General features: G+C 42.2%; 2 protein-coding genes across 2 annotated transcripts; both read left to right on the top strand.

Annotated features, from left to right (window-relative positions):
* The first annotated feature begins 360 nt into the window (after positions 1-360).
* On the top strand, positions 361-8,863 carry eif3ba (eukaryotic translation initiation factor 3, subunit Ba). The gene is made up of 19 exons (XM_083933366.1): positions 361-557; positions 2,291-2,483; positions 2,572-2,691; positions 2,781-2,838; positions 2,972-3,100; positions 3,200-3,357; positions 4,161-4,292; positions 4,392-4,458; positions 4,542-4,588; positions 4,680-4,890; positions 4,985-5,057; positions 5,152-5,274; positions 5,367-5,445; positions 5,661-5,799; positions 5,909-6,034; positions 6,265-6,342; positions 6,635-6,743; positions 7,641-7,753; positions 8,290-8,863. The coding sequence occupies exons 1-18, from the start codon at positions 458-460 to the stop codon at positions 7,739-7,741; spliced, it is 2,043 nt and encodes a 680-aa protein (XP_083789492.1). The 5' UTR covers positions 361-457; the 3' UTR covers positions 7,742-7,753; positions 8,290-8,863.
* Positions 8,864-15,701: 6,838 nt separating this feature from the next.
* On the top strand, positions 15,702-26,165 carry LOC310956914 (carbohydrate sulfotransferase 12-like). Its single transcript, XM_083927292.1, has 6 exons — positions 15,702-15,742; positions 20,845-21,500; positions 21,629-21,771; positions 23,798-23,926; positions 24,021-24,213; positions 25,549-26,165. The coding sequence occupies exons 2-6, from the start codon at positions 20,958-20,960 to the stop codon at positions 25,819-25,821; spliced, it is 1,281 nt and encodes a 426-aa protein (XP_083783418.1). The 5' UTR covers positions 15,702-15,742; positions 20,845-20,957; the 3' UTR covers positions 25,822-26,165.
* The last annotated feature ends 799 nt before the right edge of the window (positions 26,166-26,964 follow it).

The following is a 26,964-nucleotide window of genomic DNA, read 5'->3' as shown; positions in this document are numbered from 1 at the left end:
TAGTTACATCTAAAAGCTGTGTTATGCAGCGCTGAGTCAAAGGGAACAGCTAGCTAAAACAACAAAATGTAGTTTTTCCTTGTAGTTTTGTAAACGTCCATCTCGCGGGAAATAGTTCGGATTTACCGGTGCGTGGCTTCCCCTTCTTTCTTCTTTCAGTGCAAAGTTATGAGCGTCACAACAAGGACACCTGCACTTTTTACTGATCTGTAAACGCTCTGTATGGTGATGTTACGTGTGCGTTCGCTATGCAGCAGTTGTCCATGTCTTTTAGAGCTCTGATGTCCCCCCGCAGCGCGTCATCTCCTCTGAACCAGTTCCGGTGCTGCGTTTCCGTCTCATCGTCCATTTTCACATCATCGCACATGGTGCCGCACCGGCCGAGGACCGTCAGCCTCTTCATTTGTGGGATTCTGCTCCGTAGTAGCGAGAAACCCGTCTCGTTGTAACCTGATAAATGCAAGATACGGTGGATATGGTGGACGACCCAGAGTATGAAGAGGAGGAGCCCTCCTTCAGCGACCCGGAGGACTTCGAGGATGACATCGAGGATGAGGGTGAGCGGCGGCAGGAAACGCGCCGGCTTTCCGGCCTGTTGCTAACCGTTAGCTGAGAGCTCAGTGTAACTGATGCGACAAAGCTAGCTAGCTTGTCACTTTGCCTTCCGGGCCTTAATGTCAAACGTTAAATGTTGTTGTCAGATTACCAGTAATAACACTGATACGTGGCTATTTCTACCAAACATTTCCCCAACATCAGCTAACATCGACCGGCGTTATAACTGTTTCATTGCACGGCCGTTGGAGCCTCACCCAGACAGCTCACTGTGGCCTTCGCTGTCATTTGGAAAAGTGAGACAGGGCCCAAGCTGACTAATGGAAAACATTGTCTTGTAGCTCTCTGAATGGATAATTAATGCCTAGGTTTGCATGAAGCAGCTGGTAACAGGAGCTAGCTTTCACCTAAATCCTAACACAAGAGCGAAGAGGAGTGTGGTTCATAGTGCCCCTCAGGGTCTGCAAATACTACGTGCAGAAATGGCACATCAGCACATTGAGTCAGTCTGCAACACTAAGCTGACAGTTTATTCAGTCTCTAAGTTATTTGAACTTAATTGAGTGCAACAGATCTGCTGTTAAACATCTCCAAGTGAAGTGTATAATGTTCAGTTTTGGTTCACACTAGAGGGGTGTGGGTTCAACTTTATGGTCTTTTGGGTGAGCTTTTTATTTCAAAATATATATATATATCTTAACATTAGAATCACCTCTTTGTGCAAAACAATGCAATTCAACAGCACCACAAACTACAGCCTCCAAAATACCCATAAAGCCATTTGATTAACATCTCTCTAAAACATTTGCATTTTATTAAGATAGGTGGGCCTAAATAGAGATGCATGATCCATTTTTCTTCCGATTCGATACCAATATCTGGGCTCAGCGAATCAGACAATAATCAATGCTGATCCGATACTACTGTTGAATGAATGGACCGTACACCTTGCCATGTGAGTGAAGGTGTACATTAGCAGCAGAGATAAATAAATACCACTTCCACGTAAAGTGCACTGCCAACAGATATTTTAAAATGTAATAAAAAATCTGAAACCCAACAAACAATGGTTTGATTAACTATCCAGTCCAGCTAATTATCAATATCGTCGCCAATATCCGGATCGGCTCATCTCTACTAATAAACTGACATCAGCGTTTAGCCCATTTTGCAAAGGTTGCAGAATTCAGGTTATTATTTACTCTTTCCATAGTGTACCCCTCTTCATGTCATCTAGAATGTAAAAAAATGACTGGTGAGGCTCCTGGTGGCATATTGATCAAATCCCATATTACACCTGCAACATCCCTGATTTAGTCGAGCATACTGGATGCATAGCATGGGGGTAAAGCCTGATAGCCGGTGCCCCTTCCGCTATCGCTGCTGTCTATTTTAAAGGACACAGTTGGTTTAGTGCCGTCCAATGATTGGTTTAAGAAATGCAAAATAGCGACCGCGTTTTTTTTCCTATATCCCAGAATAATAAGCTGGTGTAGCCAGATAAGAGAGCAATGCCAGACTATCCCTGATTCCTGAGGACCTTTGTTTTATGTCCCCTCGCTTTTGTCTCCTGTCTGCCTATAATTATGTCACTGTCCAATGACAGCAAAATGAATGAATGAATTAATTGAGAGCTATCGGAGCATGAGGATGTATTTTGGAATCCCAGTGTAACAGACAAATTAGAAAAGTGACTAATATTAGTGTTTCCCTCCCTTCTTTCTCTACTCTTCAGAGTTCCTGGAGGACGTCCTGAGGGAGAAGCCGCAGGAGGCTGACGGCATAGACTCGGTGGTGGTGGTGGACAACGTCCCTCAGGTTGGTCCGGAGCGATTGGAGAAACTCAAGAACGTCATACACAAGATTTTCTCCAAGTTTGGCAAGATCACCACCGAGTTCTACCCAGAGGCTGATGGCTTGACCAAAGGGTATGTGAATTTCGAGCTACTCCGTTACGAACGTATACTTGCTTTAATGATTAATTTAAGGTGTAACAAAGACCCTTATCTCACACAGGTACATCTTCTTGGAGTATGGTGGTCCCACCCAGGCTCTTGAGGCAGTAAAGAACGCAGATGGATACAAACTGGACAAACAACATACATTCAGGGTCAACCTCTTCACCGACTTTGACAAGTAAGTGTGCAGCGTCTGAGAGAAGATGCAGAAAATGTGACGGCAGTTATGTGGAACAAGGTGATTAACGCTGTTTGATTTTTCTCCAGGTACATGAACATCAGTGATGAGTGGGAAACTCCAGAGAAGCAGCCTTTCAAAGACTTTGTGAGTGTTTTCATCATAAGTAGTTAATTATATAGGCAGTACTCCTTAAATTTAGCGTCTATCTAATCCTTTCAATATTGGCCACGAATATCAACAGAATAAATGAATATGCCAAATTGTCTTTCTTGTTCAGGGTAATATGCGCCACTGGATTGAGGACGCCGACTGCCGTGACCAGTACAGTGTGATCTACGAAGCCGGAGAAAGGACCGCCATTTTCGCTAATGATGCTAAGGAGCCAATCGTGTCTGAAGAGAGAGCAGTAAGTGGTTTAAACGCAGATTAATGGGCATCATATTTAATGTAGTCTAACAGCAGTGGTTTGCTTGCAGACTGATAACGTTTTTGTGTCTCGATGCAGCGCTGGACAGAGACGTACGTGCGCTGGTCTCCTAAAGGCACCTACCTGGCCACCTTCCATCAACGTGGCATTGCGTTGTGGGGCGGCGAGAAGTTCAAACAGATTCAGAGGTTCAGCCATCAGGGGGTGTCCCTCATCGACTTCTCACCATGTGAGAGGTAAGTTTCTGTTTAGCACCACTAACTGACACATTTGTTTGATTAGTCACTGTGTGTGTAATTGTGTCTGCGGTTAGTTCTAATGTCTGGACCCTTGTGTCTTTTTTCTAAACGGCTAAATTCAGTTGATCACGTTTCATCAGATAATGATAAGATGAAAGATAAAATCTTACGTGAAATAATTTTGGCTAAATCGACAAAATTATTGGTTTTGACAAGACTAGATTATTAGCTCACAAATTAAAAAACATTTTGACTTAAAATTCATTAAAATAGTCCACTGAATAGTTGTCATCCACTTAAACTATGAAGGCTAAAAAATTCTAATTCATATTTATTTATAGCTCCAAATCATAACAAAAGTTATCTCAAGACACTTTACATATAGAGTACTCTCACTGACTTATTTATGATTTACAGAGACTCAGTAATTCCCCCATGAGCAGCTTCAAGTCGCTCTGTCTATATAATTATCCAGCAATATTGCGCACAGTGGCAACGAAAACCTTCCTATTAACAAGCAGGAAGTGTCGAAAAATTTGACTAAAACTAATCAGCATTTTCTAAAATGGCTTCCATATTGAACACTGCAACTGCTACGATTCAGAGTCTTGTTTTATTAACCTAATAGTTGATTAAATATGCGTCTGACACTTTGAATCAGGTGGATTGTCAGATCTAGTTTTATACAACTGTTATTTTAAGTACTGAAGGTCCTGGTTCACAACTACGAAGCTGACATAAGATATATGATTATTAATAAATATTGGATAAACTTCATGTGTGATTTCGATGCCCTCCAGGTATGTGGTGACCTTCAGTCCGCTGATGGACACCAAGGAGGACCCACAGGCCATCATCATCTGGGACATTCTGACTGGACAGAAGAAGAGAGGTTTCCACTGCGAGAGCTCTGCACACTGGCCCATTTTCAAGTCAGTCCCCTGTGTGCTTTCTTCTTTTCTCATCGGTGATGATGTTTCCTCTGTTGGTCCTGCAGTGGTTTGGTTCTAATGAAGCTTGTTTGTTCTCAGATGGAGTCACGACGGGAAGTTCTTTGCCAGGATGACCACAGACACGCTGAGCATCTATGAGACTCCAGTAAGCACACTTACATAAAAACATGTGGTTTATTCATGAAAAGTATGCAAGTTAGATTAAAGCCATGTTTCTGCTCCTTTCAGTCTATGGGCTTGCTTGACAAGAAGAGTCTCAAGATTTCCGGGATCAAGTAAGAGTCTTTGACGATGCTTTTATGATTTCTTACTTGTGATTGTATCTTATGATATAGAGATCTAAACTCTGTGTTTGTGCGTCTACAGGGACTTCTCATGGTCTCCTGGTGACAACATCATAGCGTTCTGGGTCCCCGAAGACAAAGATATCCCAGCCAGGGTGACTCTGATGCAGTTGCCTTCCCGTCAGGAGATCCGTGTCCGCAACCTCTTCAATGTTGTCGACTGCAAACTGCACTGGCAGAGAAATGGAGATTACCTGTGTGTGAAGGTGGACAGGACTCCTAAAGGAACACAGGTACACAAGTGGAGAGAGAGAGGGGAAAACAGATGAAACCTCACTGGGAGGGAAAAAAGAAGCTACATTTTTTTTTTTTTCACTTCTGTTTCAGGGCGTGGTGACCAACTTTGAAATCTTCCGCATGAGAGAGAAGCAGGTTCCTGTCGATGTGGTAGAGATGAAGGGTAAGAACATAATGAACGCACAAAGAAACGCTGATTGTTTCCAGTAGCAAAAAAACACCTTGATTTATTGTCCGTTGTGTTTCTGTCTTTCCAGAAAGCATCATAGCGTTTGCATGGGAGCCCAACGGCAGCAAGTTCGCCGTTCTCCACGGAGAGTCTCCCAGAATCAACGTCTCTTTCTATCACGTGAAAAACAACGGCAAGATCGAGCTCATAAGTGAGTGGATCAGACAGATGTGTAAACATGCTAACTGTCCCGTTAAACCCTTTAAAGCTCCAGTGAATTTGACACTGTCCTCTTTTCTACAGAGATGTTTGACAAGCAGCAGGCCAACAGCATCTTCTGGAGCCCCCAGGGACAGTTTTTGGTGCTGGCTGGACTCAGGAGGTCAGTTAAATCTGCGTGTGTTTGCATTTGTGCGAGTGACCGACACAAGAAGCCGCTGATGACAAACTAAATAACTTTTCTGACACCTCGTATGAGAGCTTAAGCTCCTGATTCTAACTCAGAACTGAGGCTCACGGTGTTATAGATACTTGTGTGTCAGTACCGATGAACGTCAGTGCGTTTTTATAATCTTCTCGTTTCCTGTGTGTGTTCAGTATGAATGGAGCTCTTGCCTTCGTGGACACGTCTGACTGCACCATGATGAACATAGCAGAGCACTACATGGCCTCTGACGTTGAGTGGGACCCGACCGGTCGCTATGTCGTCACCTCCGTCTCCTGGTGGAGCCACAAGGTGCGTGCTGCTCCGGGACTCCGCAAATCTAATGTTTCCTTCACTGCCGATGTGAGTGTCAATTCCTCAACCGTTGTTTGTTTATTTTCTTTTCAATGTGTGTGTCCAGGTGGACAATGCATACTGGCTGTGGACGTTCCAGGGCCGTCTTCTTCAGAAGAACAACAAGGACCGCTTCTGTCAGCTGCTCTGGAGACCCAGACCTCCTTCCCTGCTCAGCGCAGACGAGATCAAGGTACCATTTAAATGTGTGTGTGTGTGTGTGTGTGTGTGTGGAGCCAGTGATGACAAACTAAATTACTTTTCTGACACCTCGTATGAGAGCTGCACTGCGGCTCCTGATTCTAACTTTGATCTGAGGCTCACATCTACAACATCCTGTTGACAACACATGCTTTATATTGTGTTTGTCGTATGTTATTCACCTTCCTTTTACAGTAAAAAAAATTCCTCTTCCTCTTACAGCTGATCAAGAAGGATCTTAAGAAATACTCAAAGATCTTTGAGCAGAAGGATCGTCTGAGCCAGTCCAAGGCGTCGAAGGTTTGACCTGTTCATTTCTTTAACTGATCCAGACTGTTCACATCTAATGTTACCTTACCTTTTAGTTGAGTTTTTGGAAATGGTACACTCAAAACTAGTTGGGCCCTTTCAGTATTTTCTTCTCCCTCTCTCAGCATAATTGTAGTTTCCATACAAGAGACAAACATAATTTATTGAGCCCTCTTCACATTTCAGAGATTTTAGTAATTAAAGTGATTCAAGTTGCATGTTTACAATTTACGACATTATTCTGTTTGATGAATCTGACTGTTGTGTCTTTGTCTGTGAGTAGGAGCTGGTGGACAAGCGCAGGTCCATGATGGATGACTACCGTCGCTACAGAGAGACAGCGCAGCAGACCTACCAGGAGCAGAAGAGCATTCGCCTCGAGCTCAGAGGAGGTAGGGCCGCTCATGTTTTGTTCCTCTGAACTTTAGCCTTGTTTCCAACGAGCCGGCCGGTTCAGTTCAGTGTGTTACACATTAGAACAGTTATTTTATGCGTTTCCATCGTCAAAAGTTGAGGATTGTACCAATAGAACCGCTCTGTTCCATCCTGTTTTATTCGCTCCCCTGCTGTTGAGGCGCCGAGCACACTGATACTAAGGGAAGGGCTTAGAAACACTTTGTTGTTTGGTGCAGATATTCCTCTGCATCGTCACTGAAGAGGAAATGCAGCGAGAACTGGATGGAGCAGTGAGGAATGAAAAAGGTTTTCAGCTTGTTTCTCAGTTCATGGTTATTAATAACTCCGCCCATATTTAGGGGAACACTTACACTTGGCCCAGATGCGTGAGGCGTGATTGTCTCCCCTCCCTATTCCCTGCGGCCCAGGCCCGCTTGCACTCAAATTACTTGAAATGATCCGAGCCTCTGCATCAGACCACCGCAAAATGTTTGGCGGCATCTTTTTAAATGTCCATCACGGGGAATAGTCGTATCAAAATACGCATCAGGATCACCTTGCAGTTGTGCTCGCGCATGTAGGCGCTGTTTATGTGCAGCCGTGCTTTACAAAAGTCCACCTCTCTCAACCGGGCCGCAGCAGCCTGTGCCTGGGAACAGTTTTACTCACACTGGTTTAACGAAGTAGAATTTAGCCGTGACGGGTGCTTGGTACCATCTTGAGTACCATCTGCGCTGAAACCGCAACACTAATATAGTGTTTAGGTACATGACCATATGGGCTAGGTAGGTACTAAAGGTACTATACAGAAGCTTTTTTACTTTCCTCCCTCTACGGTCTTTCGATCTTTAATTATTAAGAATATCACTGATGTTTCTTTGTTTGTCTTCCAGGAGTGGACAGCGACGAGCTGGACAGCAATGTGGAAGACTGGGAGGAGGAGACCATTGAGTTTTTTATCAACGAAGAAATCATTCCCCTTGGCGATCTGTAGTCCCCTACGCAGGTAACACTCGCACACAGACCGTTTGACATTTCCGATACATAATTAAGGTTTATTGAATAAAACTTAGTGTCTTTGTAGAGAGCTTCAGTTATATTTGCTCTTGAGATGAAAAACCTTTCCAGTACAATGAAGGTGAATGTTCTTTGCTGCTCAAAGCACTGAGCAACTTTACCTTTCAGTGAAAATGTCTGTTTATTCACTGGAAAACAGCTGCATTCACTAACGCTGTGTACAAACTCATTTATTCTTTGTACAGCTGCTGGATTTGATGAATGGAAGTATTTCTTGTTCTGTGTACTCAAACAAAAACGCAATTATTCAAAAACATCGGGGGGGAAGTTAGTCAGATTCCAGCATCTGCCTTCCATAATGAGCCTTTATGATTAACAGCCACTGTCGGTGTATTCCCTCTTCCCATGTTTATGTAAATGACCTGAAATGGAAATACACACTGATTTACTCTCGATCTGTGTTTACCTTGTTCTCTCTCTCTCTCTCTCTCTCTCTCGCTCTCTCTCTCTCTCTCTCTCTCTCAGTCCATCCGTTTTTGTGTGGAAGGAGGAGAGAGGAACTGCGTCATTGATTGGAGAAGGACGACGACCACGCAGTGAATTTTGGGGTTCACGATCACCAGCCTCAACATTCAACTTTAGTGACATCATCAAAGCACGCCTTGCGGATCAGCGGCCACATCGGGTGACAAGAGCGGATACTTTGTATTTAATATTTTCTCTTTGTCTCTCACCATCATCCGCCCCGTTTTTTTTTTCTCTGTGGGACTTGATATTCAGTAATCTGACTCCTTTTTTCTATTCATAAATCGGAGTCACTCACTCTCTAATCTGAGCCCCGCGGCTTACCGGACCTTCTTTTTCCAGGGGTTGTTTTATGAACTAGCCTCACCATGCTAGTGTGTTATCACGCGGCAGCACAGAGTGCCATACCAGTGGGGGGTGACGGTTTTGTGACTAAACAAGTAGCCTTCTGTATAAATGTGCTGATGTGGCGCTATAGTGGCCTGTATCCTCCTCCATTCAGACTAGGCTTTCACACAGGGAGGGGGTGCGCAGTGGGAATAACTTTAAATAAACATTCAAACACAACACCGCCTGACTGTCTCAGTGTTTGCTTCTTTATTGTCGAGGGAATCATCTGTTCACTCGTCCTGTTCAGACATCACACTGAAATCCGACATCACACTGTTTGGCGATACATTTTCTAATTGTTCATCAAAAAAAGTCTCATGCTGTTTTCACACTCCCCGCGCAGCAACCGCCTTTTCAACAACGGCTCCTGTCGCCATGTGCCCGAAGCGCAGCACAGTGAACTCTGGGTAGGGTGTGTTCACGTGGACAGTAACTGCTTCATATCCCTGACGCTGTGTTCAACAGTTGCAGAGTTGCAGCGCGGCGGTGTGGAAGCAGCTTGACAGTGTTTCTAGCATCTCAAATTTAAGGACTTTTACCATTTTTCTCACTTTTTATGAACTATCTTTGGACTGTTCTTTAAAAAAAATACAAGCGTTTTAAAGACGTCACCTGCAGCTCTAAAACTGATGGGTATTTTATAGACTCGATTATTTTCATGTTAGATAAATTAGAGACTAATTTGCAGCAAAAATATTTGTTAGTTGCAGCCCTACAGATCTGAACACACCCATGACCAGTGCTCCCCTTCTGCTATCTATTTATTACACCGATGCCTCATCCAGGGCTTAGCACCAGCCAAGACGGTTGTGATTGATTTGAAGAAAAACACAATAAACAAACACATCATTTTTTTTCCTGATACCAGAATTCGATCGCTGACACAGCCCTGTGGAGATGGTAAACATTCAATAACTGCTGCATTGACTGATTAGATAAACATGTCTTGGATAAATGATTACATTTGTTTCATACATAAGCGGCAAAATTCTCCGGGTTCTCGGGTTTCCTCCCACAGTCCAAAGACGTGCAGGTGTTAGGTTAATTGATGACTCTAAAATTGCCCGTAGGTGTGGATGGTTGTGTGTCCCTGTTTGTCTCTGTGTCCTGTGATAGACTGATGTCCTGTCCAGGGTGTACCCCGCCTCACGCCCAACATCAGCTGGGATTGGCTCCAGCGACCCTCTTAAACAAAGGCATCAATCAAGGCTTTCTCTATTTATATAGCAAAAAAAAGTCCATCTAACCGCTTGATGAAAATTAGCTTTAACATCTAGAGCAGTGGTTCTCAAACTCACCAACTCAGAGCAACAGGCTGTCTCAAGTACCAGCACTAAGACCAATGTTAAAATACAGTATTTTGTTTTTCAAACCACTCATTTTCTCTCGGCTTACTCTCTCCATCACAGTTTAACTCGTAACTCATGCACTTGACTACGCAGCAGGCTGATTTTTAAACAAAAATAAGACAGGAAATACTGAACTTATTTTAAATGACATTTCATGGATCTTAAAACTTTGACTATTTTCTAAGTATTATATTAATTTGTTTGTTTTTGGGGTTTTTTTTGTATTTTGGAGATTCCTTCTCGTACCACCAGAGAGAGCTCCAGTACCACGGTTTGAGAACCAGTAATGTAGAGAAAACAAGTTTGGTGGGTAGAAGTCAAGCTCGATGTTTGCACATTTTCTGTTGAAGGAGCATGTTCACGCTGCTCACTGCAGACTAGTTCATTATTATCAGTCAGCATGTTTAGAAACTGAAGCTTTTGTTCTGTCTTTCGCTCATCAGCACAGGGTTTTTACTGGTGCTGGAAAAACCTAATCTTTACTGTGGAGTTTTCAAGGTTTGAGAAATGCTTTGACTCTATACAGGCTCTATAGGATGCCACGTCTACTGTCACATGCTGTCACAACACAAAATATTGTTGGTTTACAACACAAAAACATCTGACTTAATGTAATGAAAATGACTTTATATGAATATGTAATCCCCCACAGGTGTGGGGTACTGGAAAAGCATGAAGATGCACCTTGAAATGCTTGAAAAGAGCTTGAATTTGACTTTGGAAGAGGTGTAGGAATTCTGTCTGCAGTTGATAATTTAAGATAAGTGTAAATCTTTAAGAGCTCAGCTGCCACTAGAAGTCTCTGTATCTGAGGCTGGAAACGTTTAACTGAGATCTTTTCATGCTTGTAAATGTACTTTCTGCTCAGATGATTTTAATACTCCTCTCTTTTACCACCGATGAAAATATTTGCGCGTCAAAGCTTCTCACTGCTTCATAACTGTGGTGTATTTCGTGGCGGCTCAGATCACAGGGTTCTCTTTATTCTCCTGGATCGCTGACCTGTCATTGAGGTGAAAGTCTTCCTCATCAAAGCATCACAACTGTGACTCACAAGTCATTCAATCTGCCTGTGGAAAGTAAAATACAGTATCATTTCTGAAATGAAATGTTCTGAAGACGTCTGTTAGGACGTTTTCTAGCAGGTTAGTTTGACGTAATGTAGAAGAAGAAGCAGAATTCCTTTATTCGTCCCACAACGGGGAAATTCAATTTTTTCACTCTATTATTGTTATACGTGTTACACACACACACAGGCCTGAAATACACACACATGCACAGACAGGACCTATATACATGCAATTAATAGAGAGATGTTAGAGCAGTCGGGGGTTAGGCGCCTTGCACCCCAGCAGTGCCCAGGAGATGAACTGGCACCTCTCCAGCCACCAGTCCACGCTGGACTGAGCTACAGTACAGATGTGCGTTCTATATCCACTATATTGCATCACTGTTGTCGTGACAAAGCAAATCTGCAGCACACAGGACAGTTAGTTCAGGATGTGGCAGCAGCTTTTAGGTTCATTAGTTACTCCCTCATGGAAAATGCATCGTTCCACTCCAGGTATTGACTCTATACGCTGCAGGGATCTTTTACCTCATTAACCTGATGGACTGATGTATGTACAGAGTTCCTCCGTGATGTTCGTCACCTAACATCATTCATAGAAGACGTTACCTAACAGGTGTAAAGGTTTTGTCCCCTAACGTTCCTTCATAGTTACCATCTGGACCGTGACTTTGGTGAGACATTATAACATTTAATCAAAACCACATTCATTTGAGATATCCAAAAACATAATTCTGACTATTATAAACTGCATTTTAAGATGTCAACTTTATTTCCCCTATTACACTCAATTCAAAATATATCAAATTTATAATAAATACCTTTAAATCCTTCAAAAGTGGCTATGTTTATTGCATCTATTCGCATTTCAATTCTTCCTTCAAAGGGAACATTTCAGATATCTGCAGTGACAGTCATCCTGGGACATATGACGTCACTTTTACCATTCATTTGATCTGTGCTTTCTAGATATAGTACATTTTTGATATCCAGAATGAACGTTACATTTTGGATATCAATAGTAGTAACAATAATAGTAACAATTGAATTGCAGATATCCTTAATGTTTATTCCTGATGTCAAAAATGTACTGCATCTCATCTTCATCCACTTATCCGGGGTCGGGTCGTGGGGGCAGCAGCTTTAGCAGGGGACCCCAAACTTCCCTTTCCCGGGCCACATTAACCAGCTCTAACTGGGGGATCCTGAGGCGTTCCCATGCCAGTGTGGAGATATAATCTCTCCACCTAGTCCTGGGTCTTCCCAAGGCCTCCTCCCAGCTGGACGTGCCTGGAACACCTCCCTAGGGAGGCGCCCAGGGGGCATCCTTACCAGATGCCCGAACCACCTCAACTGGCTCCTTTTAACGCAAAGGAGCAGCGGCTCTACTCCGAGTTCCTCACGGATGCTGAACTTCTCACCCTCTCTCTAAGGGAGACTCCAGCCACCCTCCTACTTGGTTGTCTGAAATGGTAATGAATGCTAAATATATATCTGAGATGTTATTTTTCTCTAGGAAGAACTGAACTACGTCCATCTGCAATAAATATCCCGTCTTGTTATTAAATGTTACAAAGAGAATTTTAGATGCTGCAACATTTCGACTCCACCTCAAATCTAGAACGGGCTTTTTATTTGGATTAAAGAGAAGTTATAAATCTGTGTGGGATGTCACCAGTGGTGGAAGAAGTACACTGAGGTCCTTTTACTTAGTGAAGTCTAAAAACACATCATTACAAGTAAAAGTCCTGAATTTAAAATGTTACTTGAGTAAAAGCACTCATCTTGCAGAATCATTTCAGAGCAATACATTAACGCAGAATATTCTTTTTTTTAACAAATACATGTTACAAATATTCTCGTGTTGTAGCCTGACAGTTTTAGAGTAGTACTTATTGTACTGCATCAGACAGTATGTGCAAGTGTTGTGGAGTAAAAGTGTAACATTTCCCTCTGAAATGTTTTTTTTAATCTGTATTGAACATGTTAAAAACAAACTAATACAAACTAAATAAAGAGAATGAGCAGTGAAAAGGAAAGCAGCTAAGAAGAAGACAAGCAAATGGGATCCTCTGAATCCTCAGTGATAGATCCATGACTCAAATAATATAGTTCATGTTCAACAGGTATTAGAAGAAGTTAAAAACCTTTCTGGTCCTCCCCCCTCTTATTGATATTCATTCATCTTCAACCGCTTGTCAGGGACATAGAGACGGGCAATCATTCACACCTACGGGCAACTTAGAGTCATCAATTAACCAAACACGTGCATGTCTTTGGGAGGAAACCGGAGAACCCGGAGAAAACCCACGCAGACATAAGGAGAACATGCAAACGCCACACAGAAGGGCCCCAGCCGGGATTCAAACCAGGAACCCTCTCACTGTGAGGCGACAGTGCTGACCACCACACCACTTTATGTATATATTTAAAATGATTAATCATAAACAAAGTAAAAATTCAGTTTGAATCAGTCGTCATCTGATATTTGACTTGTGGGTTAAAACAAATCACAGCAAAACAACGACAAAGAGAGAAACAAGAGATAGAGAAGAAAACCGTCACTAACAACAACAACAACAACAACAACAGCAAACAAAGCAAACAAACAGAAGTTCAGGGCTCCAGCTCATAAGTGTAGTAGAAGAATGGAAACACTCAAGTAAAGTACATGTATGTTAAAATTGTCAGTAATAATTAACCAGTAACCAGTAACCAATAGTAATCCCAGTTTACCCGTGCAGTATGGACTTGTACTTGCCTTTCCAGTCTTCTGACTACTCAAGGTGCTTTCAGTGTTTGTCACATTCACCCATTCACACAGACATTCACACTGATGGCAGTGAACATCTACAGACCATCTAATCTAACCATTCACACCACATTTACACACCCATGCGCAGCACGGGGAGCAATTTGGGGTTCAGTGTCTTGCCCCAGGACACTTCGACATGTAGACTGGGGGAGGTGGGGATCGAACTGCCAATCTCCCGAATGGAGGACAACCCACTCTCCACTGAGCCAGTATGTCATCGTTAAACATAAACATAAACATAAACATAAACAGCTTAATAAAGAGGAGCTGGCAGTGACTCATCCAAATATCGATCCACCTGGTCCTCCGTCAGTCAAACTGTAAATGTGATGCACTTGTTGGGTCAGATTTTCTCCTTTCTGGTGCGAAACGCCTTCACTGAGATGTCTTTCTCTCTTTTATTTTAGTAACAGGATGTGTGTGGTCTCGACTCTGTGCGCTGCAGCTGAGCCGCCGGGTCCTTTTGATGTGGAGACAGCAGGCAAACCTGTCATTTCCCCATCAGCTCGCAGATGTTATAAATACTCATTAAGGGACAGCTCTTCATTCATTTAGGCTTCCACAGCTGACAGAGTAAGTTCAGGAAAGAGGAGAGCGTGCATATATACAGAGGAATACAGAAACACCTGTACAGTTTAATGCAATACACATCTCCTTACTCCCTCATACCACTTCAGTTGACTCAGCTTTAGTCGTGCTGCACTTTATGGTGTTGTGTATATTGAAAAGGGTTATTATTAGTTTGTACGCTTCATCCTATGGAGGAGCTGAGGAGCAAAATAGTAGAAACACCTTAAAATGACATTGTAACATCACAAAAACGACAAATAAGTTCAATCAACTAATCATCTAACTCCCTGACATTTTCCTACATGGTAGCTGTTGTACAGTAGAATATAAACAGTATATTTTCTATGTTTTATGTGCTGTTTGTATGTTCATAACGTATAAGTTATACTCACATTACTTTAGATGTTACTTTTGTGGTTGCTTGCATCTCTGGAAGTGTCTCTCTCTCTCGCTCTGTCCATCTGTCTGTCTTTTCTCTTTCTCCTTTCCCTCCACAGCGCTGGGTCTGTTGTTCCTGTTGTTAAAGGGAAGATTGTCGTTGCCACTGTGTGCTCAAGGGGGAATTGTTGGGTCTATTTAAATCATAAATAAGTCACAGTGTGTGGCTTTTAACCTACTCCATATGTAAAGTGTCCTTAGATAACTTTTGCTGTGAATTGGAACAGTAAATAAAATTAAATCATATTGAAATGGACCTTTCTGCATAATGAGTATTTTTACTTTTTGAACTCTAAGTACATTTTGATGCTGATACTTTTGCACTTTTACTAATTCACATTTTGAATGCAGGACTTTTAATCAGTATTTCAGTATTTCTACAGTGTGTTATTATTACTTCTACTGAAGCAAATGGTCTGAGTACTTCCTTTACCATTGCAAGTAGCCTAATTAGTCATCTACCTACTCTAACTTTGACCTACCATGAGTATTTTTATTTGTGATATGGATAACTTTCCATCCTCTGAGGCCGCCTGTGTGTCCCAGGACCTTACTTTAGGAGCCGGTGTGGGTTCAAACCCTAATTCCGTGCAGCATGTGTGTTGTGTAGTGTGTCAAACGGGAGTGTGTGTGAAAGAGGAGACCGCTGCATGGATAATTCCTTCAAAAAAAAATATCGCGAGACTTTGCTTCGCTCTGTGGACAGACCTCCACACAGTCCCGTCGTGCCCACCCGGTCTCATCCCCGGGCTGACGGACCAGACAGACGGCGAGCAGGCGACGAAGGGCTGACCCACCGCCACCATGGAGCCCCTTCACCGGGTAAGATGAAAACACAACATCCAGGTCATTTCCCGGTGTTTTTTCCCGCACAGACAGATTCATGTTCACACGGGTTTAATTGTTACCGTGATGCTCCTGCTGTGAAGGGCATAAAGGGAACACACCCGGGCTTTTCTGGCACCTCAAAGGGGAGCGCGATGAGGGGGTGCATGCGGGAGAAAAGGCACGGGAAAACGGGTTACAGTGTTTCGGTCGTCGGCTGCTGCAAAGCGGAGTCACAGAGAAGTCAAAGGGAAGTGTCCGCCTGCATGAGAGAGAGACAGTGTCCGGTGAGGCCGGTGAAAGGCGGCATTGTAACCTGTGTACTGTATAAATTAAGGTTGTTTTCCGCCCGGGGGTTGGGAGGAGGTGATGGTGTCCTCTGTGCAAAAAGACAAATATGAACTGAAGCATGAACAGTGTGAGGCTCCCTTCATTCACAGCCGGGAAGAAATAACCAAGGAGTCTTAAAAAGTCCCACGTTTAAAGTTCACATATTATTATTTAATGTTTTCCTTTTGCGCGTTTGTGCGCACGCAAGTGTGTGTGTGTATAGGCTCAGCGCGTGCCAAGACGCACGCGAGTGTGTGGATGTTGAATGCTCAAAATAGGCCCCTCCAGGCAACGTGGAGTTTAGATTTAAAACCAAGTGGAAAGAAAACAGCAGAGAAAAACCATAATCTTGTGAGGATAAGAGCCCCGGGACGCTTCCGCTCGACTCTTCTCCTGTCTGGAGGTTTTTCTGTCTTTCACCAGGACTCTCATTTTTTCCACTATTTTCCACAGCAGCTGTTTTTATGGGTCAGACAATAAGGGGTGTAAACCCTCCAGCAGGCTCTGGACTGAGGCGCTTCCACCCCCACAGACACGTTTGTTCACATCTCTGTGACAGCTGAGCGCCCCGGGCGGAGCCTGAGGTTCCCACGGCCCCTGGGCAGAGCACCGGTCAGAAACATTTATAGCACATACTCTAAGAATGTGTCTGGACAAGATTATGGCTTAAGTCCATCACCAGTTGAGTCAATAACTTATTTATTTGCCCACATTCTTTTGAGATACTAATCAGTAATACCACTCCAGTCCAAGTGGAAGTACTGTATAATATTAAATATAGTTAGTGTAAAAAATAGGTATTTTAACGCCAACGTGGACTATTTACACGTATATTCCTGCAGTGAATGTCTTGTGTTTTATGTTTTTACTTTGTTTTTTTTAAAGGAAAACTACTGGAGCTTTCACATCCTATGGAAAATATGTTAAATACCAAAAACCGACATGAAAATTGCACATGAATACCCCCTGGTGTGGTCATTTCCACTGGGGAGCTCCAGGATATTGATAGATGAGTGGCAGAGATAAGATAACCTTTGACCTTTTCAACATGGCGGAGCACAAAGCAAGAGTCGACTTTATTATAACAACACTGATGTTGAGCCTGTTGGGAAGATTGTGTGCTTCAGATTAGTGTAGACCGAGCTTATGCAGCTAAAACAGAGATATTAGCTTTCTCTTTTGTCCTACGCTTCATTATCTATTGAAAATACAGTTTATTGTTTAATGTTTGTGTTTTGGTGAATCCTCTTCTCGCTGTAGCTGATGAATAAGCCGGTTTAAATGGTTTTCCCCAAGTAACAGGTCAGGATCTGTGGGTCCGCCATGTTTCATTTTACTATGACAACGAAAGCACTTGAACACAATGCGCTGGTAATTTTTCCAGTTCACAAGTGGAACTTTTCCACAGTACGTGAAGGCAGCATACCTCTTTAATATATTTTTATATTGACTTTTAGGAGCTCATTTCATATGTAATTATTTATTTCACCTGCTTTGCACCTGCAAATGACTGCATTCAGTTTTGTTGTACATGTACATGACAATATGTTGCATTAAAACGCTCTACTCCCCCATTGGCCTGTGGGTGGTAAAAAGCGATTCGGATGTGCCTGACACCCCTGCTGGCAAGAAAGTCAGAGAGGTCCACAGATGTCATCTGTGGGCCATTATCTGTCGTTATGGCCCGAGGCACACCCCAGCGGGCAAAGAGGCCATCGCCAAATGTTGATGATGACTGACACGCACAGACGTTTTGCTTCAGAACATCAACTGCCTTTTAACTTCAGCCTAATGTCTACATACATGACTTCCTTGTTTACCGTTTTCACGTGCCTCTCGCGTCACGTAACATCCCATAATACTCAGTCTCTTAAAGGTCCCTTAACCCCTATTTAACAACATATTATTCTATACTATTCTATTCTATTTAGATAGTCTTAATTGTTGTAATTGTATAAAGTAACAATGCTTGTAATCAGTGGTAGAGGTTTTTAAGATACCCTCCCCTCGATTAGTTGTCCATTGTGCTTTAAATGTGTAAAACAAAAGCTTTTTTATGAATGAATGAGAAGAATTATGGAACAATAACTTAATAAGATCATGTCATCATGATGAAATACTGCAGAAAAGCCTATATGGCATTAAATATTGAATAATTGCCCAGCCCTACATGGGTTTTTCTACAGTACGCTGAACTCAAAGCCTGCGGATGAAGTGTGTTAATGTTAATGTGAGGCAGTAACAGTAACACACTTTACCACTGTGTCAGCGTGTGTAAACACCGACCCCTCACTAATTCATTTTGTGTTTACAGAGCACCTGTCACATAAACGGTAGCCGCTGTGCCTTAAGACATTAAATAGCAGCCAGCTTATATTGTTTGTCATGTTTGTTTGTCGCTGGTGTGTAAACATGTCACTATGGGCTGCTGCATACTCCCGTCGGCGTTCTGCACCGCCCGTTATTAAATCACAAGATGAGGCGATGCCTGAATGGTTGTTTTGTCAAATTCACCTGAGGAAACGTGATTTAATGTCGGTATTTTATTCCATTTTCTAGCTTATTTTTATTGGTTTAACGTAAATCATCAGATTTAAGACAATTACTGCCACTGCACGCTGTTGCCGTGGTAACCAGGCAGCTCATGGACTCTTACACTACATCACAAAAAACATGGAGGCTATTTTTATAGTTTATTTTATAGTTTATTTATTGTTATAGAATATAATCCTGAATTAAAATAACTGTTGGTTGTTTAAAAAGGATTTATACTTGTACATTTTTATATCCAACTTTATTTCTTATGCACTTTAAAACAACCAATGTTGACAAAAGTGCTGCACAGGAGAATAAATAAGTCATAAATAAAAGACAAAATAGCTCACATGAGGCACAAACATTACATATAAAATGCGACATAAATGAAAAGATATAAGACATAAGTAAAATATGCATTTATACATGAGTATTTGCTCATTAAATCACATTTATAATTCATGCATTTCTGCATTATTACCAAATAGAAAGCGTAAATTCCAGCCAAAGGGATTTTTTTTGTTAACCCAGAACTTGTTCTTATTAATGGTCTCTAACTGATTAATAAAGCACTGGTAAATAATTCAATAACCATTAATAAAGTTCATAGTGACTAATTATACATCTTTTTTTAAGGGTGCCTTATTAGAAAGTGCTACCTAATAGCAGGAAAAACACTTTTTTAATACCTATTAATCACTTTCTAGAATCATTATTGTTCTAAATAAATGAACCTGCTTCTATCAGAATACTTGATTTTGAGCAAATATTGGAAACATCAGCGTTAGAGGAAGTTTTAAAAACTTAGCACTAAAAAGACTCCATTAAGTAAAAGTCCTGTGTTCATGATTTGACTTGTGTTTAAAGTAAAAGCATCAAAAATGAAAAGTTCTAATTAGGAAACAAAACGGCCGTTAAGTGTTATATGAACAAGTTATTGTTTCTGAGGTGTTTTAATGAGTCTAATGTAACTTTAACTGAACAATGGCCACAACTGGAATTAACAGGATTTTATTAGTAAATGCTAAAATTAAATGAAAACCTTCACTTTGTTTGTAAACAGACTCAGGGACGTCATCTACAGTTAAACATCAGCCACTGTGAGTGTGTTTTGACTTATCATGAATTTAACTTTTAATCTGTAAGAGTAACACTGTGTTATTTCTTCTCTCAGAAGTTAAATAGACTTAATTAAAAAAACATTTTGATGTTGAATTTGGTCAAAATAGAATTATTTTTTTAATTTATTATTAAAAATGGGCGGAAGTAGCTCAGTCCATCTGTGACTTGGCTGGGAACTGGAGGGTCGCTGGTTTGAGTCCCTGTATGGACCATGAATGGAGCATGGACTGGTGGCTGGAGAGGTGCCAGTTCACCTCCTGGGCACTGCCGAGGTGCTGTTGAGCAAGGCACCGAACCCCCAACTGCTCGGGGCGCCGGTCACTGGCAGCCCCCTCGCTCTAACATCTCTCCATAATTGCATGTATAGGTCCTGTTTGTGCATGTGTGTGTATTTCGGGCCTGTGTGTGTGTGTGTAACATGAATAACAATAACAGAGTGAAAAAAATAAAGTTTCCCCGTTGTGGGACTAATTAAGGGACTTTAATCTTTAACAATTTATCATTTATCTTAATCTTTACTTTATTGTCTACAATATGGGAATTTGTCTTTGGCTCCACCACATAAAAAAACACATAAAATCAGACAATAACAGACATTTAATAGATAACATGCTGTCAATACACAAAGTAAGAAAGCGTAAAAAGGTGACGTACATAGCTTTAAAATGTCCTGTAATGTGTTAATGAATTTAATACTTTAATTGCCTTCTGTATGAATGTTTTGGCAGCTCTATAGCGCCAGCCTGAGGGGAGTTTTTAAATTCATTGGCCAGGGGGTGACTGGGATCAGCAATATCCTAAAAGAAGGGTAATGTAGATTATTTTATGCCAAATCTTAATCTAGGAATATTCTCTCTGAAATGTAGCAGAAGTACAAAGTAGCGTCTTATACAAAAGCATTACTCAAGTTACTGTACTCGGTTATATTTGACCTGTACGTGTTTTGTGAGGTTGATCTCGTGTGTTAGAATAAATCTGGTATCTCACTGCTTTTGTCTACAACTTCCACTTCTTGTATTTTATCATCAGTTTGAAGTTGCGTCATAATTTTTGCTTCGTTTAGTCTGTAAAGGAAGAAGAGGGGTCTCAGCTACACTTCCTGTTTCTTTCAGTTGCAGCAGGCGAGCAGGAAGTGTGTCCTTCCGCAATAGATGGCCACCATGGAGCTGAGATAACCTCTTCCTCTTGTGTTCACCGATAACGGCTCTGGAGTGAGTATATAACCATGGGAATATGGCGAGGTCTACGAGTGGCGTTCATCCTGGGCTCTTTGTTTATGATCCTGCTGATCATCGTCTACTGGGATGACGTCGGGGGCTTCAACCTCTACCCGCTGCAGGAGCCCAAACAAGAGTCACTCCACCCGCGGACGACTTCTGGGCCCTCGCTCTCTACATACACCACCAGAGCCCAGACCCGTTCTCCCTCCACCGCCCCCACTACTGCTCCCACAACAACACGGGTGACTGAGAAGATGGGAGGAGTAGTTGAGGTACGCACGGAGGAGGAGGAAGAGGAGGTGGGGAAGGAAAAACAAGAGCAGAGAGGGGAGGAAACAAGGGAGGAAGAGGAGAAGGAGAGGAGTCGTGCTGCTGCGGACAATAGGGAACAGGAGGCGAGGAAGCAGCGGGTCATGGATGTGTGTTCAGGAAAGGACGCCATCGAATTTCCCGGAAGGACTCGGGCGTTTGAGCAGATCCCAAACAGGGAACTGGATCACCTGATAGTGGACGACACTCACCAGATTATCTACTGCTACGTTCCCAAGGTACAGCTGCCGTGTGTCTGTATCTGTGTGAGCATGTGGGTGGTGAGTGACACACACACGTGTATTCGTAGTCCCTCTTGTCTTTCTGAACACCTTGTCTTTCCTTTCTCCTTCCCTCCGTCGTTCAGGTGGCGTGCACCAACTGGAAGAGAGTGATGGTGGTCCTGTCTCAGTCGCTGATCTCGCCCTCCTCAGGAAAACCTTACACTGACCCAGAGGCCGTACCTCCCGACCTCGTACACAACTCCTCTCTCCACCTCACTTTTGCCAAGTACGAAACACACGCACACTAAGATATGCACCGAAGTAAGAGTTTGACTAGCCACCTAAAAAAACACAAGTTATTTTAGGTGGCTTTTGAATGTTTTTGTGATTGTTTTGCATCTATTTCTAGACAGCTTGCATTGTTTTGTGGTGATTTTGCATCTATTTATAGGCATTTTACTTCTGTTTTTAATTGTTTTGAATGTTTCTGTGATTGTTTTGCATCTATTTATAGTTTTGTTTCTCTCTATCGTCATTTTACATCTATTTTGCATCTATTCCTAGACATTTTGCATCTTTTTGTGGTGGTTTTGCATCTATTTTTAGTCATTTTCCGTGTCTGTGGTCAATTTGTGTCTTGTGTTTTGTGTATTTTCATTCATTTAGCATCTCTTCGTGTTCATTTTGCGTCCCTATAGTCATTTTTGTCTCTTTGTGGTCATTTTTTGGGGGGTTTTTCAGCAACATTTTCAGGTCCCCTGACTTTATGGGTAGGCCCTTTCAGTAAACCACCTTTGCTTCACACTTCACAAACATATTCACTTACTTTTATTGATATTTTCTTCAGACTCAGCCGTGTAATTGCAGACTGACCTTGGTACCAGTTTTTCCTTCTTTGAAATTGAGTTTCTTATTAGTTGTACTCATCGCTTTTACGTTATAGTGATATCACCTTAAATGCTTCCTCCAGGCAAGCATCAACTAATGAAGACAAAATAGGAAACATATCACAAATGTTTCTGTTTATCTGGGTGCTACTACTTAAAAACGCAGGTGATGGCCTATGGTAATCAAACAAGTGACAAATCTCTCTTATGTACCATAAATCTATTATACTGTATGTGGTTGTCTAATGAAGAAGAGCACTTCATGTTGTATTTAGTATGTTAGAGCGAAAATATCTGCCTATGCCATGAAAGGATTATGTATACTATTGGTAAATGGACTAAGACTAAATACTTATATAGCGCCTTTCTAGTCTTCTGACTACTAAAGGCACTTTCACAGTGTTTGTCACATTCACACAGACATTCACATTGATGGCAGTGGACATCTACAGACCATCTAATCTAACCATTCACATCACATTTACACACCCATGCGCAGCACGGGGAGTAATTCAGGGCTCAGTGTCTTGCCCAAGGACACTTCGACATGTGGACCGGGGAAGGTGGGGATCGAACCGCCAATCTCCCGAATGGAGGACAACCCACTCTGTCACTGAGCCACAGTCACCCTATTACTGCATAAAAGAAGAAAACATCCACAGAAACCAAATTTCTACGCAGACAAAACCGAGCCACCTCTATAATTTCTTTAACAAGTCAGTAAAAAATGTCTCCAACACGTTAACACTGAAAACAAGGAGACTGAAATGTGCGCCTGAACAAAACTGGAGTGCCAAACGAACCACACACCTCTAAGCCACAATGACAACAACGGAAAATCAACCGAAATATCCAAGTGTCAAAAACCAGAACTGGAAAAACTTAAGGAAACTGTGTTTGTAGGGTTGCTCTCTTTAGCTGTTCTTTCCACACCTTCTGAATATGCTGTTAATGAATGAAAAGACACACGGTGTTCCCTTTTTAGACAGTGAACACTTACAGATATTCAGTTTTCATAGTGAAACTGTGTTTGAGAAACTCTCCGTGAGCTCAGGGACTCATTTATTGCGTTGACACTTGGAAGAGGAGAGTGGAAACGACAGGCGGGGAGTTGGCTCTGCGGCACAGACAGACCTTTCTCTCTCTCTCTCTCTCTCTCTCTCTCTCTCTCTCTCTCTCTCTCTCAGGAGTCTCTCTGTGTTTGGATATGATTATCCGAACATGTGTTTTTCTATCTGCACTGATGTACCAGACACATCTTTTCCACCTTAAGGACTGATCTGGATTTGTTTTCAAGTCGTCTTTCAACATACCTGTACCAAATGTTTTCGGCATTGTGTGAGACTGCAGCTATAAATCAAAAGCATGACTTTAAGAAGGACGACACTAAAGATCTGCTCTTGTGCTGTTTGTGTCATTTAACAGGTTTTGGCGCCATTATGGTTCTCTGTCCCGCCACCTGATGGCACTCAAGTTGCAGCACTACACCAAGTTCCTGTTTGTACGAGACCCCTTTGTTCGCCTTATCTCCGCTTTCAGGAACAAGTTTGGAAGGTGTGTGATGGTTAGACAGAGAGCGGGTGTGTGAGCGTGTAAGTGTTTGAGCTGAGGCTTCACAAAGTGTGTGCATTTGTGTGTGTTTACTAAGGCCCAACGAGGACTTCTACAAGCAGTTTGGCTCTGTCATGCTGCGTCGTTATGGTAACGTGTCGAGCAGTTTGCCAGAGACGGCGGCTGAGGCGTTTGCAGCTGGAATCAAACCGACTTTTCAGCAGTTTGTCAAATACCTGCTGGATCCAGAGACCGAGAGCGAGAGCATCTTCAACGAACACTGGCGGCAGGTAATTGTCTCACACAGCCCTGTAAGGCAACACGTGATACAGTTTGTTATTATTTATGAGATGACTGGATTTTATGAGATCACCATATGAGTAATCTCCCATATGACACTTCCACGTCTGTTTTTAAAAGGCATGGACTTCTTGCCATTACCCAAGATCATCCCTGTCACCTGTGCGTGTTCTGGTTTTATACAATTTACTACAGTGATTCTATGTTGTTTATATGGTGTGCTAATGTTGACGTTGCACTGTTTTGGCAGAAGTTAATGCTCATTTTTTGCAAATGAGAAATGATATAATCGCAACTGCAGGGTTCCCATGTGTCCTGGAAAACACATGGAAAATGAGAGAAAATGTAAAATTACCTGGAAAATCTTGTGTTGTCCTGTAAAAATGATTTCAACATTCTCATCTTTTCCTTTAGCCGAATGAACTAACGATCCGAGCTCCTCAAAACAGATCACATTGTCATCTGAAAGGGTCACAAAGTCACGCTCAGGGTCATGTTAACGGGACATTGTTGTTAATGATATGAATGATGAGTGAATAGGCTGTTATGTTGTGGAAACCTGCTGTGTAGGCTGCTGTCATAGAGCAGATTAGGGGAAAACAGCAGCTCTTGAGTGACAGCTGCTGCTGGCCCTCACTTCTCCTCAGAGGTAAACGTCAGCCAGATGGACGTATCTCCTTCCCCCCCAACTTCACATCAATGCCTTTTTTTGTTAGGAGGAAATGAGGGGGAATCAACGTCTGACATGATGGCGAACTCCCGTAGGCGAGTGCGATTGGGTCAAATTGAGAGAGCGGACCCGACGGAGAGGCTACGTCCATTTTTTTATACCGTCTTTGGTGGAAATGAGTGGGAACCCTGATGACTGCATCTTTGGAGCATGCCAATTCCAAATATTTCACAAATTACAATAAAATTATATCTCTACCGATCTATTTCTTTATTTGTTTTATCAGCTGTTGTAGTTTTTTTCTCTGCAGCAACTGCGTTTGAGTCTGCATGTTGGTATGTGGGCCGCACAATTGTCTCAGCTCAGCTCTTTATTTATTTATTTTATTTTAACATAGTCATGTTTTATTCTCTCTTGTGCTCTTAAGTTTCCACCTCTGCTGTTTATATGATCATTGCAGAGGGCAGTGCATCATTTGTGTCACAGAACAGGACTAAAGTTGTGTGACCTGTTTTTCATGTACGATAATAAAAGTTTTTACACACACAGTAGAAACAGCAATGGGTCAAAAACAGAAATTACAAACAAAGTCACAAACAGATGCACAAACTGATACAGTTTTTAACCTGTAGCCTGATTTCTGTGTATTTTCCAGGTGTACCGCCTGTGTCATCCATGTCAGGTGAAGTACGACTTCATTGGACGACTGGAAACCCTGGAAACGGACGCGGAGCACCTGCTGAAGCTTATGGAGGTGGATCATCTGCTGCGCTTCCCTTCGGGGGCTCGAAACCGAACCGCAGCCAGCTGGGAAAGGGACTGGTTTGCACAGATTCCCGTAACAATCAGGAGAGAACTGTACAAGCTGTACGAACCAGACTTTGAGCTGTTTGGCTATCCCAAACCTGACAGCACACTCCACCGGTAGACCCCACCGAGCCAAAGGCCCACTCCTCAACTACCTGCGCACAGCCAGAAAATGCCTTCAAAGACCAGTCTACGATGCTGTTTGTTCCATTTGTTTTGTGCATACCTCAAATGACAGAAGTGCCTGCCAGTATTATTTTTTAATTTTGCTATCATTTCATATCTGAAGCACACCTGCTTACAAACAACGTTATCCCAGTCAGTTTTCCCCATGTAAAGGCACTTTGAAGAGTAATTTGTGAATAGTATTTTGGTAAGTCATAGGGAAAGAGCTGGGGTTAACTGTGTGCCCGCATCTCTGAAGGGAAATATGTTGCAGAGAAATAAAGCGTTTTTGTAAATGTTTGACTTTCTTTTTATAATTTTACTGTGTATGTGAAAGAATGATGCAGGCATTCAGACACACAGCCATACCACAGTTTAAAACTAATCCACTGGAGGTAAAAGTTCTCCATTTAAATGTGTGTTATTAAAGGGCTACTCCACAGATTTTAGATTTTTCCTTTGAAAACTGTGGATTCGACTTAACTAGAATATTCCTAAAAAGCCTTCCTACTTAATCTGAAGTAAAGGTTAAACAAACTGAGGGCATACAGTTTGAAAGATGTGTGTTTACCAGACAAAAAGGGCCCAGCAAAAAGATGCTACTGCTACATTGTGGGAAATGTAGAATCCAGCATTTTTGGACCCATATTAGAGGCTTAAAGTCAGGATATCTTCTCCTCTACTGCTTTGATTTTGACCTTTCCTCCTTGAATCTATCTCATGTAAAGTCCTAATCCTTTAAGATGTATTAGTAGAGTACATGTTAAAGTAAGTTCATGTACGCATCTGACCAGGCTGTGCAGGGCCGGAGTGGTACTCATTTTCAGCCCTGGAGTTTCATACCTCAGACCGGCCCACTTTAGATCACGACCTATTATATTAAAATAATGTAATTATAACTTTACATGTTAAGCAAACAATAGCGCACTGTTCTCTAAAGCCTTGTAATTCCTACTGTAATTCTTACTATTACTAATGATCAAAAGTATAACGGGCCACTACTATCAGTGGGGCAAAGAAAGTGGTTTTATTGGAACTGATGCTTGCTTGTTCACACACTAGCTCACCTGTTTCTTCCTCACCACTGGCTCCTGGCTCT

This window comes from Echiichthys vipera (assembly GCF_963691815.1).
Source record: "Echiichthys vipera genome assembly, chromosome: 2".
NCBI lineage: Eukaryota > Metazoa > Chordata > Actinopteri > Perciformes > Trachinidae > Echiichthys > Echiichthys vipera.
Note: the sequence above shows the minus strand (reverse complement) of the source record. Positions and strands in the feature narration are given on the sequence as shown.